At 39.0% G+C, this 18,128-nt stretch overlaps 4 protein-coding genes across 6 annotated transcripts in view; 2 read left to right on the top strand and 2 right to left on the bottom strand.

Moving 5' to 3' along the window:
• Nucleotides 1-127, bottom strand: part of si:ch211-243a20.3 (uncharacterized) — a 7,527-nt gene extending 7,400 nt beyond the window's left edge. The window contains exon 1 of one of the 2 annotated variants that reach the window (XM_081701594.1): nt 1-127. This exon is cut by the window's left edge and continues 53 nt beyond it. The gene's annotated coding sequence lies outside the window, so the exon portion shown is untranslated. The other variant, XM_027014808.3, reaches the window with a different exon arrangement.
• A 2,694-nt stretch (nt 128-2,821) lies between these two features.
• On the top strand, nt 2,822-8,031 carry nfam1 (NFAT activating protein with ITAM motif 1). The gene is made up of 6 exons (XM_027014842.3): nt 2,822-3,022; nt 5,367-5,639; nt 6,043-6,164; nt 6,315-6,419; nt 7,615-7,707; nt 7,816-8,031. The coding sequence occupies exons 1-6, from the start codon at nt 2,962-2,964 to the stop codon at nt 7,870-7,872; spliced, it is 711 nt and encodes a 236-aa protein (XP_026870643.2). The 5' UTR covers nt 2,822-2,961; the 3' UTR covers nt 7,873-8,031.
• A 121-nt stretch (nt 8,032-8,152) lies between these two features.
• Nucleotides 8,153-13,616, top strand: f8a (coagulation factor VIII associated). Its single transcript, XM_027014840.3, has 12 exons — nt 8,153-8,349; nt 8,767-8,813; nt 9,010-9,082; nt 9,278-9,437; nt 9,578-9,646; nt 9,738-9,858; nt 10,286-10,378; nt 11,310-11,374; nt 12,116-12,197; nt 12,344-12,390; nt 12,601-12,656; nt 13,172-13,616. Exons 1-12 carry the CDS (start codon nt 8,291-8,293, stop codon nt 13,251-13,253), a joined length of 954 nt encoding a protein of 317 aa, XP_026870641.2. The 5' UTR covers nt 8,153-8,290; the 3' UTR covers nt 13,254-13,616.
• emp1a (epithelial membrane protein 1a) lies at nt 13,605-17,984 on the bottom strand. 2 transcript variants are annotated; one of them, XM_081701295.1, is made up of 5 exons: nt 17,430-17,984; nt 16,436-16,554; nt 16,163-16,271; nt 15,826-15,966; nt 13,605-15,671 (listed from the first exon to the last, which is right to left on the bottom strand). In XM_081701295.1, exons 2-5 carry the CDS (start codon nt 16,511-16,513, stop codon nt 15,514-15,516), a joined length of 486 nt encoding a protein of 161 aa, XP_081557421.1. In that variant the 5' UTR covers nt 16,514-16,554; nt 17,430-17,984; the 3' UTR covers nt 13,605-15,513. The 2 variants fall into 2 exon arrangements, with proteins under 2 accessions (XP_081557421.1, XP_026870645.2); XM_027014844.3 differs by lacking the exon at nt 17,430-17,984 and adding an exon at nt 17,275-17,421.
• Nucleotides 17,985-18,128: the final 144 nt, after the last annotated feature.

Genomic DNA, 18,128 nt, shown 5'->3' with positions numbered 1-18,128 from the left:
TTTCAGTACGGACTTCTTAAACAAGACTTTCTTCTCCACACCACCCCTTTGATCCCTTCTCCTGCCAGCCCTGGGTGCTAGTCTCCTTCTATTTCTTGTTCTCTCTCCTCCCTTTTCTGTGAGTATCAGCAGTGATGTGATTACTGGTAGTCCGGCCACACTCAGGCTGCGCCCCCTCCCTCCCTCCCTGCCTCCCTGCCTCCCTCCCTGCCTCCCTCTCTCTCCCTCTCTCCCTCTCTCTCCCTCCCTCCCTCCCTCCCTCTCTCCCTCTCTCTCCCTCACCTCATCCTACCTCCCTTTCTTTCTCTCACTCCAGCTGAGTCCAGATGTCCTTGTCCGTTTTAGCCCTTTTTTCCCCTCTCTCTCTCTCTCTCTCTCTCTCTCTCTCTCTCTCTCTCTCTCACACACACACACTCCCATCTCTCACACACATGCACTTATGTCCTCACAGATGCACTGACAGGTTGGCAAAGCTGGCAGTAAAAACCTACTGCACTCAAATGATTTCTGTCATTGTATATAAAGTCTCCAGTAAAATACCCCAGGAGGCAGATAATGGGCTATAATCATGAACATATCTTCCACCCAAGGCACTACTGTGCACACACAATTTTAGAAAAGGTATTGGCTGTTTTATATAATAAGGTCTAATTTCTGTGGTGTCTGGTACTACATAACTACAGGCAAATTTCTAATATGGATGAGTCAACCTGTAGTAAATGATGTGTACTGAGTCCATATGTGTGAGGAGATAAAAAGAAGAGAAAGTTGGGAATTATAAAATGTGAAATATTTCTATTCACTGGCATCTAGATGTTATTTCTCTCTCTCTCTCTCTCTCTCTCTCTCTCTCTCTCTCTCTCTCTCTCTCTCAAACTTTTTGATTTGTTTTCATAGTGTTTTTGAGATTAGTTTTGGTTAACTGATGGCCCCATAAAATTAGAATGACGAAAGTGAAAGCATCGATCCTCTACAAAGTACAACGTGCACCTGCTTCTCATTATGCACAAGGCCATTTGTCACCACAGTGTGAATTCCTTTTGCAGGTGTTTCCTTGATCTATTTGTTCCTCTCTCCTCAACGCCCTCATATGATAGAAATCCAGTGATTCCACACTTTGATATTCGTGAAAATGATACACATCTCAAGAAACATAAAGCCAACTTGGTAATGTATTTAAACCCTGTCTGGTTGCCTTTGTCTCGGCTGTTCATTGTTTGGTGGAATGAATGTTTGGTTATTTGGATGTTTGAAAGTCTGTATTGATGTGTTTGAAAGCCCATGCCTGTCAGTTTGTACTCGATGCCTTCGTGTTATAGCCTACTACCCTTGTTTGCCTTTATGTACTTTATCATGTGTTCCCATAATCTCTGTATCGTTAACATGACCCTGGACTGCTCTGACGACTGAATTTGGATTTGCTCCTAGTAAATCTCGCTCTTCTCCGTATTTGCGTCCGCCTCCTTGCCGCTCACCGTTACATTGGCATTGGTCAGTGTTCTTGAACAGAATGGCACTGGCTTTAGCTTTGCGTCATGTCTTTGCAATAGAATGCTGAGAGGACCCTAAATGTGGGCATCATGACCACAGTGAGTTTCACTGGGTCAGAGAACTCCAAGACTTGTGCTCTGACTCCAACAACTCCAACAATTCCAAGATACTTGTTTTAACATTTGTAAAGGCATTTCCCCTTCACATTGAGATCTCAGCTACCTGTTCAGAAACTGCACTAAACACTGGAGAGGTTTGGCATGTATCGTCCAATATAGTTCACCATTCATTGAGGGTTTTTAGGCAACTCCATGCTCATTTTGGCTGCTACCCTCTCTCCACGTTTTGTGCAATGCTGTGCCTAGTCACTTGTATCATGAAACTGGGAAGCCAATCTGCCATTGAACTTTATTGAGCTTTGAGACTAAAGCCTGAATGGTCTACATCACCTTCTGAAGCCTGGATGGTCTCCAAATACCTTCTGAAGCTTTATGTAATTTCTTTCTTGTGTTTTGTCAAACACAAGGATGTTGTCTATGTAGAAACACAAGAATGTCATCCATGTAGACAATTGGGCCTTCATATTAGCACAGCAGCTCTGACATTTGTCACTGACATATTTCTGGGGCTGACATAATTCTGTCATCCCCAGAAATATTACTGAATAAGCACAACCAATGCACATGATATTTGATGTGGCCATTACCAGTCTAGTCCTGCTTTGAAAGACTCAGTTAAAATGAGCTATGCTGTTAATCTACGGCCTCCATCTAGTAGGAAAAATCAAAACAGCATCTCCTTTCACAGATCAATTGCTACATCTTAATCTAGGGAGGAGAAAAATCGCGGTCACTGCATGGTAGTGAGAGTAGGATAACAATAATACAATAATACTGAGTGATTTAAAAAGATTTAGTTCTAGTCTGATTAACTAAAAAAATATTATTCCAGAGGAATATTTTAACATTGTTTATAAAGTCTTTCTCAAGATTAGTCAACATGAATGAGCAAGATGGCTTTAATCCTCCAGAGGAAGATCAGTGGAATCAATAATGATGAAAGAAAGAAAGGAACTTGTGTTGGAGAGAAAGAAAAAGCATAAAGTCTTGTAACACAGCAAATGTACTTTCATGCTTCTGAGAACTGTTCTGCTACTTGAGAGTTTGGAGGGTTTTTTGCTTCAGTTAGGGTTTCTGCTGGATTCAGAGGTTAAAGTTAAGCACTTAAAGGCTGCCTGGTTTCATCTAGGAAGTGTTTTTAAAGTATCCGCTTTTAGGCAGCTCTTGTGTGCTATGACACAACTTCCTATAAATACTGTAACAACTTCTACAGAGCAGAACAGACACTGTCTGTCTATAACATCTCCGATTCTCTATGACACATTGTCTGTGGCTGGAAGACATTCTTCTACCTAAGGGCACAGTAAAAGGGCTCGTTTGTTTGTAAATTATCACTGACTGGGACAACAATATGTTTTCCTCATGGTCTGGAGTGTTCTTTTTTCTGCTGTGCTTCTGTAATAAGACTCAAGGTATGACGATTGCTCTTTTTGTGACATATAATCATTGATTTTGGTCATTTTGGTCTTCTAACATAGTAAAATAATGGTTGAATTGCGAAATCACAGTCTATTGGCTGCAACTGGAATATATATATTTTTTGTTTTTTGTGAACCGGGTAAGCTTTGAGAGCTGAATCCAATCCTTTTGATCAGACGTACACACTGTCCTGGGTTTGAATTTACACAGATATGTGTTAAGGATCAACAATCAACCACTGGGTGAGGGGGGAGGTCTACCCTACCCACACCATTGGAGATAGTAGCTCTCTTTCTGTGATAACCAGATATAACCCTCTTATTTAAGAAGACTTTTGCTTAAATGTGTTATTATATATAGTTCACAGATTCTAGCTGCGCTAATTACCTCAGGGATTTCACAGTGAATGCAGGCAACACATAGATTTATGAAGAATAATTAGTTTATTTGCATATACAACTGGCCAACAGGGAGATCAGTAGCAGTTTATGAGCAGTTTATGAGGAAAGTCTCTTGTGATTTCTAAACTAATCTGACTCTTTACACAATTCTGGGTGGAGGTGTTATGGATAGATAAAAAACTGGACCCCAGATAGTCTAGACAGTTGATGATGATTCATTAGAAACAAAGTAGTGTCTCTTTATTCCAAATGGTGGAATTACAATGAGAAGACATCCTGCTTGAATATGAATAGAGCAGGGAAAATACAGAATCTAAAATACATATGCAGTTATGTGCAAAATAATAGCAGTGTGTTTACAGCTGAGAAAAAGTAAAAAAATAATGGGCTTTTAAAAAAAATAGTGTCTTCATTTTCACTTACAAACTCGAATATTTACAGTATAAACTGAAAGTGGTTTACATATTTAGCTTTTCTGTTGATCACTGAACTAATATTTAGTTGTATAACCTTTATTTCTGATAAGTGCTTTACATCTGTGTGGCATGTGGATGTTAGTCAACTAACATCTGACGCCTGCAAACAGACATTCCAACCCAAGATAACTGGACTACATTCCACAGTTCTTCTGCATTCTTGGGTTTTGCATCAAAAACAGCATTTTTAATGTCACTCCACAAATTCTCAATCGGATTGGGGTCTGGCCACTTCATAACATTGGTCTTGTTGGTCTGGAACAAGGATGTTACCTGCTTGCTGGTGTGTTTGGGGTTGTTGTCCTGCTGAAACGCCCATGGTTGCACCTCCATGTTTTACAGTCTTCACAGTGTACTGTGGCTTGAATTCAGTGTTTATGGGTCGTTTCACAAACTGTCTGTGGCTTTAAGACCCAATAAGAACAATCTTGCTCTCATCTGTCCATAGAATGTTGCACCATTTCTCTTTAGGCCAGTCAATGTGTTTTTTGGCAAACTATAAAATTTTCAACACGTCTTTTTTTCAGCAATGGTACTTTATGAGGGTTTCTTGCAAATAGTTTGGCTTCACATAGGCATCTTCTGATTGTTACAGTACTCACAGGTAACTGAAAATCTTCTTTGATTTCCCTGGAGCTGATCATTGGATGCTTTTTTGCCATTCTTGTTATTCTATGATCTACACGGATGGTAGTATTTCTATCGTACCACATGTTTTGGGTTTTGTTTGCCATTTTAAAGCATTTGAGATTATTTTAGCTGAGCAGCCAATTATTTTCTGTACTTCTTTATATGTTTTCCCCTCTCCAATCAACTTCTTGATCAAAGTTCTTACTTCTTTGGTACAATGTCTGGAACGACCCATTTTACTCACTGAGCAAGGGCTAAAACCAGCAGGTACAACATTTGCTGTCCTCCTTCTTTAAATAAGGGCCATAAGTGAGACCTGTTTCTTCATAGAATGAATGACCTCACTAATTGAACTCCACACTGCTATTAATTTGAACTTGCCCCTTTCATTAAATGAGTCACTTACACCCAATTAGCAGCATACATGTCATGACTGTTGATTCTGTCGGTTGCCCATTACTCGGCTACACCTAGTCATGATTTTTTTCCCATGTTGTATTATCTTTTCTGCCAAAATCAGTAATTAAATACATTTGTGATGTTAGACTCCTATTTTTTTTGCACATAACTGTATATATACATGTATGTACATATATACAAATACTTTGTATATAATATATACATGTAGCTTTTAATAGCTTTTATAGCTTTTATTTTGCTTTATAAATGGGCTGTTGTCAAGCTTGTGTCAGTTCTGGAACTTTCTAACCTGACTAAGTAAAGCCAAAAAAAACAAACAACCCAACAAAAAAAAAAAACCTTGTCTTTAGTCAGGAAAAAATGTCAACTTAGCCTAACATCATGTCTGTGGTGTTTTCTCTTTCCTGCAGTTATCGGCTCCATCTCAGTGGAAAACAAAACGAGCGTGGCACTGGCTGGAGAAACACTCCACTATAGTATCTTGTTCAACGTCCCAGCAAACAAGAGCAGCAATGTGCGTTGCTTCCGAGACAGGGATAAAGTGGGAAATTGGTCCGTTAAGAGTAACATCACTAAGAGGGTAAAACTATGGGTAAACATCACCATGCTGAACAGCTCCGACTCTGGAGAGTACTGCTTCCACTATGGGGACCAGGTGAACTGTTCTGTGGTCCTTGTACGAAGTGAGTGGGGGAGAGGATCATGTAAAGCCAAACGAGTCCAGTTTTGTTCCCTGAGAATGGTTTTGAGTTCAGTTTTGGTCCTTGGGTCAAATTCAGGAAAATGAAGCGGTGCCTAAAATTTCAGACAGAAATGTTATTAGTAGGTCGTATGTCATTAAAGTCTCGAGTGTTAGATGATCAAGTCTGCATGGTACAGTTTACGCACTGCGCAACAGAAAGTTGTGTCTTATGACACATTGGAAAGTAGCTGCCGGCGTAGATTGAGCAACATAAAGCTGTTGAAAGTTGAACCACCATCAAGGAGTCTGAAATATCTGACAGTTATCTGTCTCCTGGTCTGTTCTATGTGCTTCTCTACTTCTTTCACTGTTTCTCATACTCTCTCACTCTCCTTCACTCTCAGATGTGGGTTATTTAGAGCCATATAAGGTCTTAGAGAGTGACGTCATCTCCTTGCTGGTGCTTAACACTCTCCTGCTTCTCTTCAGTGTCTTCGGATCAGTCTATGTCTTCAAATGGCACAAGGTGATACGGAAGAGCAGCGATGACCACTGAACTAAGATCATTTTATCTGACCTCTGACCACTTTGCCACCTAACTGTTTTACTACAGCGTTTTTGAACGATATTAATTTGTTAATGGCGGTGTTCATTTTGACTGATGCTTTTTATTTAGGATTACCCTCCATCTGAAAAAGGTGGAGAGGGAACAAAACAAAGGAAAAGGGAGAGTAACACAGGCATGAGGGACGAGGTTCCCTCCTCTGACTCATTGTACATGGTGAGCCGGTGTTTCACTTTATTTTTTCATCGTTTAGAAGTTCTTCCTCACTAGTAAGTTCAAATATGAAATATTGTGATGAATGTCATATGAATTTTTCATCACTCACAGTCAAACTGTCATATCTAACCATGTAGGGAAGTACACTTACTATCATTTCTTTATTTGCAATTCCTGAAACTGAGTTTCCATTTTCGAAATAGCTGATTCAACACTTAAAATTCATTTTGCCGAGTAGTTTGTTTTCCCTCCAAAATTCCCTCAAAATATTTTATGTAGCACATTAGCTGTGGACAGGGAAGGCTCAAAATACAAACTATGATTCTTATGTCAGGATTCTTATGTCATGAAATAATGTATTTAAAAAATGGCACAAAATAATAATGTATATGGCCAATCCAAATTAGGGTTCTGATGAGGTCAGTGTAATGCACATTAGGGTTAGAGTCAACTTGGGGTTATCCAAGTTTGGTTTGGTTGCTCTTGATTTCAAATGAAATATCTTATTCTGTTACACATATGAATGAAGGTTTTACCTTTAAGATTGTCCAGCCACAGCTTGTGAATATTTTTAGATTGCATTCATAGAGAAAATATTTAACTTCTATTTCATAAATTTGTTTGCCCATAAAATGTATTAAGTAAGCACTGCAACAGTACAAAGTCTGCAAATTTAGCTCCCTAGACAAATGTTTATTATATAAGCAGCAAAAACACTTCTGCTGTTTTGCAGTACATGCCCATACATGCCCATACGGATGCCTATATAAAAGGTAGTCACAAACTCTATAAGAATCACATATGGGATGTACAATAAGTGAAAAATAAGTATGTGGTACAGAACCATTATGTATGTTTTGTACTAAAGTGGAATCATTATAAGTCTTTAATGTTCATGGTACTTCATTTTTAAAATATTTATAGAGTATATGATTTATATGTGTCAAATATAAAGTTGTAAGTCTATGAAGGGGGGCATAAATGAAAATGATTGTATTATATATGAAATAGGTCATATTTTTCATATAACAAAGTGCTTATAAATTTATGACCCAATATGATTGTTTCAGACCCCATGTGGTTGAGGATTTTGAAGTTGAGTTTCAGCTTCAAAACCATCTGACAATCAGGGTTGAAATTTGAATCATTAATTTACATCCTCCGTCCTTCCCCTCTTTCTCTCGTGCACTCTCAGTCACTGGAACCCAGACCGGTCTCCATTTATGACGTGCTGAATGTTGACGAAACCAGAAGAAAAAGCGCAGAAAGAGTTAAATCAAAGGAACCGGTTAGTCTGAATCTAAAGTCAGCATTAGTAAGCAAACTTCAGAATGGGGTTGTAATGGTACATTGTGCTAAATGCTGTGATATACATTCCTGCATGTTTCACTTTCAGGCCAAGACATCTCAAGAGGAGCAAGGGATATTTGAATCTGTCTACGAAAACCTGTGATACAAACAAATATTTGTATATACCATGCAGTAGATATGCTCAGGCTATGTAGGCTTTAAAACTGTGTACATTTTCTCCTGCTGTGTATATTTTCTTAGGATTATTTCTGTTTCATCTGATTTTGTTTCACCAAACAGTAAAACATGTTTTCAACATGAATGATATACAAATACTTCTTTATCATCTTACTGTCTAAGTAAAGGTACTTTAAGATATTTTCGTATTACAATGACCGGATAGTTTTGAGTTCATGTGCCCTGTATGCTACTTACGTTGATCCCGCCTATTTATATCTTAACCAATCGAATTATAGCAGTGCTTTCGGGTAGCCAATAGCGTCAGGCTGAATTACTGTCGGGGTAGCCAATGGCGTCCGCCTGAATTAGTACCGACATTAACGGCTTCTCGTGCACCAACAATGTCCGCAGAAGGAGATTTTTTGATGCGCTATCGAGCAGTGTCAAACAAGCTTAAAAAGTAAGGTTCTCTATTATTATTATTATTATTATTATTATTATTTTAGTTTACTATTAACTATCTAATCATTTTTATAGCTTGTAAGTTATTATAACATTACTACCAACGTTTAATAAAACAAGTAATAATTTATCGCCAGCTTGCTAAGTTGATTCTTAGCTGACATGCTAACGCTGACATAAACACTAACACTGAACAGATAGTTAAGCAACAGTAACGAACTACTCGCGTGGTCTTTGTTTAAATTGGTGTAGCTTTTTAGCTACTTTTCTGTGGTTTAGCTAACGTTAGCTAGTTTGACGACAGACTAGCTACCTAGCATTGGTTGGTAGGTTACTCATGCAATCAGGTAGAAAAATAGCATTCGGTTTTTATTTATTAGTATTTATTATATTCTATTTTATACCCTCCGAAAAGACGTTTTCTTCGGAAGCCTAACGTCGCTGAAGCAAGTGAACAATTTGGTAAGTTATACTCGTTACCTAGCCAGCTACCATAACGCTATTTATTTGAAAAATGTTAACCCTAGACGTCAACACCTAAAGCCACTGAAGTTAGATAGCGTTAGCTAGTTATGTATTTTAGGTCACGTAGTTTAACCGTACATACGCTCTGGTCACCTAGAGTGAACTAATCATCTTATGATTTTGCCCTCTGCAGGTCAGTTAGCTAAAGAGCTGAAACAGCAGGACTGTCTTCAGTATGCAGCCTTCTGTAATCTGGCTATGGCTCGGTAGGTACTCCTTTGGTCTTTTTTAACATCCAGGTATGTAGTTATTGTATATGTATTTTTGGCAAGGTGCTTGGTGAATAGACCAAAAAGTATGCTCTGCTGTTATGTCATATCCTATGTAGAAGTATGTCTAAATGTTGGGTTTATTAAGAAAGCATACTGTGCTGTTACAAGAGTCACTGTCTTTTTCCCTAGGTGTGAACAGACACTTTTCAATGCCCCAGGGGAGGCGTTAGCTCTCACTGATGCTGCCAGACTATTCCTAGCCTCAGAGCAGGAGAACCGGGCACTGCAAGCCCCAGGCTTTGATGAGCACCTGCAGGCCGCCCTCAACTGCTACAGCTTTGCCATTAAGGTACTACATTTGCTGGCAGTCACACACTGGCCTTGAAGGAGAGCTTGGTTACTGAGCACCGTTGCCATTTACACTGATGCACATGTGTATCGGTGGAAATCAGAGAGAACTCTCTATACAACTGCTCATGTGTTTTATAGGTCCATATTGAGATGAACCAGCCAGTCATGGCTGCCAGTCTCTCCCTTGAAATTGGCAAAGCTCTCAAGGTAAGAACTGTCAGCCGCAGCTAGACAGCTGTTTGAGGCTTTATGTCTTTTAATCACAGGCAGAGTTCTGGGGGTGTGTGTGTGTGTGTAGGAGATGAATAGGCCAGGAGAGGCTATAGTCCACTTTCAGAGAGCTGCAGAGCTCCAGGCTCAGTCACCAATCGAGTCCCTCTTGTCTCTGTGGGAGATGGCCTCCTGCAAAATACTGACCCGTGAGTACTGAGATGGCCAGTGGACTTCCTGCAAAACAGTGATTCATAAAGGTGGAAGTAAACAGTGCTTTTGTTGCTTTGTAGCTGTTACATTTATGGCATTTAGCTGATGCTTTTATCCAAATCGACTTAAAATTATGACTGAGAACAACTTGAGCAACTGAGAGTTAAGGGCCTTGCTCAGGGGCTGACCACGGCAACCTGGCAGTGGTGGGGCTTGAACCACTGATTATACCTTCTGATTATAGGTCAAGTACCTTAACCACTGAGCTACCACTGCTCCCAGCTTTTTAGCTTATAAAGGAACCAAAGGACAGTAAACACTTAACATCTGTTGTTTTGGCCTGTTTTGTGTTTTACTTTACTGTAATATTTCAGAAGCTGTTCTGTGGTTGCAAAAATAAGTCATGTTGTGTTCATTTGGCAGGTGATTATGACGGCGCATTGGCTGTGCTTTCAGAAATGCAGGTCATGTGTCAGGAGCGAGGGCTGCAGCTCCCTGGCTCAAACACCCCTGCCGGTGAGATCATAATGGACTCTTCCATAGCATCAGGCTTATATGAAGCACATATGTCTCTTCATGTCTATCTTAAACAGTATATTGTAGTGATGTCATAAATAGGGCTTTTGAAAGATCATAACAAATGGGACAGATGACCAAAAAATATTTGATCTTTAAAAGGCATGATTCATCACACATCAGGTGGACCAATCTATGCCTGTTCTAGACTACTGAAGGAAGCATGTTTTCATGCTGTTAGAAAATATTTCCACATCAGATATTAAGTCTCTTTATCACATAATCAGAAAATTATTCACAGATAGTTATATAATTTGGCCAATTGTGAAATACTGTTCAATTATAGAGTTTTACTTATTACGAACTATATATCCATGATAAACCTATGCATCATTGCATAGAGAACAGGAAGATGGTTTTGTATTGTCAGCATTATGTTGACAACAGTCACAGATCTGGAATCAGATAAGATTCCGATTTCATATTTAGGTGTATTTTGGGTCCAAATATACCTATTCCCAGATTGTGTGGTTTTATGTGAAAAAAAAAACCCCTGAAAACCTTTAAAGCATTATGAAACTGGTCATTTAATAAAATCTTATTGGGCTAGTCACATGACTTTTTAATTTTGATACAGACTCTGAAATAGTGTGTTGAAATGGTGCACTTCAAATGAATACTCATTTTTTTAAATCTGCATGATATTAGGAATATATTTATATAGACAGTATTTATGAATACATTTATATAGGCAGTAATGCAATAGAGATGTTCCAAACAGTACCAAATTGGAGGGCTTTCAGAATGCTGTGTCTATTAGATGTTCCATACACGTTTTTGCCATAAACTACCCAAAATAGTACTGTACTACAAACTGGTATTGTAGTTATTTGACACTTTTCTTTTCTTTTTTTTTTTTTTACCCCTTCAGGTGCATTTATGGACATAGTAGCAAAATGTGAGATCTCCAGAGTACTCCTGCTCATGCTTCTTGAGGTAGGCCCAAATATCTACGATGTTTTTGTATGTTGTGATAAAGTCAGGACAGGTCACTAAAAACTCTTAGATAAATGTTGTGTAAACTATTTCCTTCAAACTGTTATGTCATTGCTAATGATCTCATTTAGAAAATTGAGAGGCAGAAGCATCGTCTTATCTTAATCAGCATACCCATCATGACTAATGCAGTGAACTCTGAGTGTGAGTCAGCGGCACTGGAATTTAAGGAAGCAAGAATAGTTGGTTTGCATGCAAAGTGAAAGGCAGGCCATAAAACCATGCAACTGGTTTATTTTGGTTTACTTGATTGGCCAAAAAAAAACTGCTGTCTTGCATTTAAAACTCACTGCCCAATCCCAGTGGAGTGGAGTAATGGCCAAACTATACCTCTGCATCTGCAAATCTGCATACTTGGGTGGTCAGCGTGCACAGGTGTCTGCTGACATACTTGCACATAACATTAGCATGCACACTAGGGGGCAGTATTTAATTCGGTTCCCCTTTTTGTCTCTTGTCCCGTACCCTGCCGTTTCTGGATGCGCTGCTGTACTCAGCCAGTCAGCGGTGGTTTGTTGCACACAACATGCTGCTGAGATTTTCAAGGTGTTCACAATTACCCATAAACCCCTCCTCTGCAACTCTGCAGATGCATTGCCATGCATCTTGGCAGAAGTGAAAAACAAGCCTTGATGTGTTGATGTGGTCAGGGTCCTGTTTAACTCAGTTTGTGTGCTTCAGCCCCCACCGCAGAAGCTACTGCCAGAACATGCCCAGACGCTGGAGCGGTATGCCTGGGAGTCTTTCGACTCGCACAGCCAAGGTCAGCGTGGAAGTTGGCTTTTCAGCTTCAGAGACACTGACTGATATTTTAATCACCTTGGGTTGGGTAGCAGAGGTGATGGAATGACTGTAGCTCATAATGTTTTTGTTTCATTGCTAGAAGTAAACCTTGTTTTGTCTTTTCAGTGAACTTCCTCCCCGAGGATGTCTTCCTCCTGCTGCAGTCTGTGGTGGTAAATTCCTTTCATGTCAGCTGATGTTTTATGCAGTCTTATACATATTCATGAATAGACAGAAGCAGTTCATTTTAGATTGCTGCTGTTTCTCTGAGTTGTTTTATACTTTGATCACTGCTACTTGCAGGGTGATATATCTGTTGAAAAATTAACCATGCCCATGGCATGCTTTGGGTTTGCGTGAAGAATGTGACTTCGGTTTTGCAGATGGCATGTCAGGAAAAAGACACAGAATCTCTCAAGTCTCTCCAGACAGAACTATGGTGAGTTATCTCTGCTTGATTAGACTAATCTTCTTGTCTCACTCAAAGATGGTGATGAGTGTGAAATGCAAATCATAATGCATTTTCTTTAATTCTTTAATGAATGAGCAAAACAGGACATCAGGAAAAATAACATGTCAGAACTTAATTTTATCCATTAAGATGTATTTGGATAGTAATACAATGACATTACTGTTTAATATTGTTTTTCCTACTCAGTTGATCTTGATTTTTTTAGATACAGACAGGAATCATTTCTTTTTTATTTAGAGATTAGTGAAATAAGAAATTGGTATTTTTAATTATAAGACGGTGATATTGGTGCACACCATGACCAGTGTGCTGAACTATCAAGAAAAATATCAAGTTTAATTCCAGGTTGACGGAACTGTTTTAGAAGGCAGCCTACAGCTAATGTCTCTTTCCCCCTTCATATCAACTCTTTCTCTTCCTAACTCTTTTGTTTTTGTACTCGCACTCTCCCTCTATCCATTTTCTGTCCAATATATATTCAGGCCTCTTCTCTCTGCAGAGCAGAATCACCTCCTCCATCTAGTTGTCCAGGAGAGAATCACCCCCTCTGGTCAGGGGGTTTAGTTCAGTCCTGCACACCCCCATGAAATTTTGCTCAGTGAAACATTCCTCTTCCAGTTCCTGCTGTATTATGTAGGGATTCTTACAGAAGGTCAGTGGTTGCACATGTAAGGTTACATAGCTATATGTGACTGGAGATTGGTTAAAGAACGTTTTGTGATGCATTTAAAATGACATGTCAAAAATACTAATGTAGAGATGTAGATTCTTAAAATGGCTGCCATGGCATATGACCCTTTATAATTTGTCCTCCATTTGGATTTTATGGAAATTATTAATTCTGAATTGTGAAAGTTGAATAAAGGCTTTTATTGTTTTAAATTGTTGTATTTTGCTGTAAATAAAGTGAAGAAGTTACTGTGTTAAGATTTTTATTTGTGTGATTATTGAAATGAAGGTGTTTCTTTACACTGATTTGGCATTACAATAGAACTTTTTTTCCATACAACTTGCACTGTGAGCACCATATACTATTATGAAATATATTACCATTCCTAAACTTTCATAACAGCAGTGCTCTTTAACGTAGGTGAAGGGACTGTAGTGCCCTACCTATGAAGATCTTCTCAGGTCAAGATCATCCTTGCTAAGTAGGTTGACAAACCTTTTCTATACAGGGTGATAAAAGTGTACAGTTTACAACAAGGCATTAGAAAGTCTGCAAAGCCACAGTGATCTTGTATTCTAACCGTGTTTACTAGTCACACTTAAGTGATACAGCACCAGACTGTAAAATACATACAGAAATGACTCATCTTAAACTTGGTCCTGAGCCCAGACTGAGGTGTCTCTAGATAATAATATTAATTTAAAAAGCAGTCAAATGAATAACAAAAATATAAATGCATCCAAGCAGAAGCCACTGCAGACAATGAGAAAAACTATGCAAAGGAACACAATCAAGGTAAACGTAAACATCACAATACCATGTGACTGATGTATAAGTAATTGGTGGAAATGTTCTAGGAGATCTTTGCATTCTTGAACTATATTCATATAATTTCTATATAGTATGTATATATTTACATTCATCTGTCTTTCTGTACACATCAAGTACATTTTCTTTACAATTTGATTTGCTTAACATGGATCTCACATTACTCCGTTCACATTCCATTCACTCTACCACTAAAGAGCACTATTGAATTTAAAAAATGGCAAGTTTTAGTTAACCGAGTTGTCTTTTACTCTTAGTTGTCTTTCCCCGAGGAAATATTCAAATGAATCAGAAATACATCAGACTAAGACCACTTTATACAGATTTTTTTTCCTTTTATAGATGTTATAGACAAATGCTTAAACCCAATTAAATACTTGATTTAAATAGTAATTGATTAACTAGCCACTTAGCTGGACAAAAGTTTTAAGCTTGTGCTACAATGAGTTTAAAATAATTCAAACTCAATATTCTAGCTCATTCTTGGTGTGATAGTTAAATGCATATCTTTGCGAATATATTTCATGTTCTCCTCTATTATTCCCCATATGCCCTTGGTTAAAATGCTGGGCAGTTTTATTCACAGAGGCTATGCTAACTATGCAGTATGTGCTATTACAAGCAGACCAGAGTCCAGTTTACTAGACAGACTTAGCCTCATCCTGATTCAAAAGGTGGGTTTTAAATGGAGTTTTCATACCTCTCAGGGTCAGAAATTTCCAATGTGTGAGATTTTGGCAGGGGGTCACCAGTAAACGTTTTCATGTTCGGGGTCGGGGAGACTAATAATCAGTCTCAGTGGTGGGAGGACTCAGCCATTTAGATTTTGGTTTTTATTTGTTATTGCCACAGCAACAAATCAGATACAGTCAAAGCAATGAACCTGACTGATTATTGATTATTATGGTAGAGCATTTTAGTGATGTATGAGATTTGGTTGGTTGAGTATGAGACTTTCCCAAATGAATGTCTCACGGCCAGTGTGTGAGACCTGAGAGGTATGTCTACTGATGTGATATTTTGTTCTGGACAAGATTTAATCTTCCTTCTGGGAACCAGAGGACAATTTTCCCAATGTAGATTAAACCTAGGCCAATAATTGTATTTCTTTATTAAATTTCATTTTAGTCAAGAACTATGCAAAAATTAACACTTAATCCAAAACAATTATGTAGATTAAAAAAATATAAGATGTTGGGTACTTGTTAGCTTCATTTTGTTTGCTAATCAGCTCTTCCTAGCTTTTGTTCACATTTAGCAACATTAGCGTTTTTTGATCAACATATTCCTTTAATTGGTGTCATGGCTTTGGTCCATTTTTGGGGTTTAATCAACTCTCTTTCGCAGAATTATGTAGATGCCTCCCGTGAGCAGAGCCAACAGCCATCCAATCCAGGCCATGATGTAAGACCAGCCATACCAGCCATTCTCCTTTCTGTGGAAATGGTCTGTGTAGACCGACAGGGCCACCATGATGCAGAAACCTGGACAGAGGAGAAATGTTGCCAATCTCATGAAATAATGAAAAAAGACTGAGGGAGAACTATATACCGTTCCGAACTCAGCAGAACAATGAACGGGTGAAGTGGAAAGTTGTAGGAATGAGCGACAAAAGGGTAGATAAACAGACAAACGTACACGACAGGAGCTGCACGACTCCAGACATGGTAAACCTCTGTCCTTTTCCCAACGTAAAGAGTTGGAATATGAACACACACAGCGAGAGGACAGCAAAGATGCAAGCCAACACTGCAAAGCCCTGCACTGCCTGAAGGTAATCTACAAAAGATGACAGAAAGAATGGCTTAATTAGACTTTGACACTCATGAGCTTCTTGGTCTTAAATACAATGAGTGGAATAAAGGGTACTGCCAAGTTTTACAAATTTACAACATTTCTAAGTTACTAAAATTAATTTGAAAACAGATTCTTTGCTACCCTACTGAGACATGCGTTTGTTTTCGTGCACACTCACCTTTCCGATATGATGTTGGTATGTCCATGTATACCCAGACATCATCGTTTTCCTCCATCACCCATCTCCCCCACAAGTCTGTGTACATGCTCCTCGTAAACCACCAGGCCTAGAAGCACAAGAGCTCCCATCAACCATTCTGCAATGATCAATCTTTAGGCGCTCTGTCTGAAAACAACATGCAAAACGCAGAGTCTAAAATCTACAGAACTACAGAGTGGTGAAGAAAGGTTTACACGTGGACAAATAACAAACAAGAGAGGTTCCACTTACATCATCAATAGTGGCCCAAAATAAGAAGAAGATGGTAGTGAGATGAAGGAAACAAATTCCAGACAAAGCCTTCAACATACTCTTGGAGCTTGAGGTGAAGACAAGGTGGAATTTTTGACCTAAGATATATTTTTAAAAATCAGTCAGTCTATTGAGGAGTTTAGGAACACACCAAATTTAGAAATCACTCACACACAGGGGATCGGATGCCGCATGCAAACAGATAGATAGATAGATTGAGAGAGAGAGAGAGAGAGAGAGAGAAACCGACCGACCAATTTAAACAACATGCTTGACTGAACTGTCAGGTTAATATGTATACTGTTAAGGCAAACGTATCCCATAATAGTTCTGACCTATTTTTTAATGTATTGTCAGGCATACTTTAACATCTATTCCAACTACCACCTAAACGTTTTATGGCCAGTGGATTCTCATCCCATCGCCTAATGTGGACAACAATAAGAAAACACAGTTTTATCGGGTTTTGCCTTAAATCTACATTATAGTCACTATAATCACGCAGTACTTCCTTGCTGCGGTTATCATTGCGTCTCCAGATTACAGATATGTCCTGTACAAAGAAAGAATTCCAGTAACGTCACGGGATCGGATGCTGCATGCAGATTTTGAACGCACGACAAGATGAACTTCGCAGTTATACAAGAAAAATATCTGCTCTGTCGTGTTAGTTATTTGGAATCTGTATCTTATTTCTTTGAACTGCAGATTTTTGTAAACGCCGTTATTAATCGTTAACTTTTAAAACACCTTTCATGGAAAATAATGCAGGACATGCTATGTTACGCTATTGTAGGCCACATATATTAAAAGGTTACCTGCGATATTTAAGCACTGAATTAATTTCTTGTTTTGAGGATTTGTTGATCCACACCTAGGCAGATGCTCGTATCTCCGCACCTCCCCCGCTCGGTCTTCACCCCCTCCCGCACGGTTTGCTGCAATGAAAACCCCACCCATCCCACGGACTTACTTTTAAGTCCTCGCGTATCCCATATCCAGACTGGAAACTTAAAAAACAGCCCTGTCGCTCTCGGTAGATTATGATGACTTGCAAATGGTAATCTTTCATAAAATTTCCAAAAATAAAAAAGTGTAGTGTTTTGCTGAAAACGATACACTAAGCATAAAAAAATATATTGTATCCGTTGACAAGCTTTTTTAAAAATCAGAACAGACAATAGGAATTTCTTGCAGCAGATACACGCGTATTATCTGCCAGCTTCCAAACGCATCTCCGCCTCGCGTTGGTTTAACTTCACGTCCTTTTTTGATCTCATTCCATTAATATCTATGCGTCCCTGTTTAGATGTGTGTAGGAGCGTCACATCAGCAGCACAGGTTGTTCACGTTTCTGAGACTGACGCTAGTACGTGTTGGGTTTTATTTGGTCGTCGTCCTTCACTAGCTGTCCTCAAGACAAGGTCGAGTCATACAGTGAATACAGTGGCTGCATGACCATCATCAGTTCTTCCAATGTTTCCAAATACTCAGCGCACTGCATGCTCAAGTGTATGTCCCGCCCTCGAGCACCCAGTGCAGCACGTGGCTAGAGATTAAAATGTTTTTGCAGGCCGAATGACAGTTCAAATTCTGTGCCGTCACACTATCTCACGGCTGCTGCAAACTTGATGCGGTTTAGTTTTGTTGTCATTGAGTTTGGAGCGACACC

The sequence above is a fragment of the Electrophorus electricus genome, chromosome 18 (assembly GCF_041902795.1).
Source record: "Electrophorus electricus isolate QZ-2024a chromosome 18, ASM4190279v1, whole genome shotgun sequence".
Taxonomy (NCBI): Eukaryota; Metazoa; Chordata; class Actinopteri; order Gymnotiformes; family Gymnotidae; genus Electrophorus; species Electrophorus electricus.
This window is presented reverse-complemented; position numbering and strand designations above follow the sequence as displayed.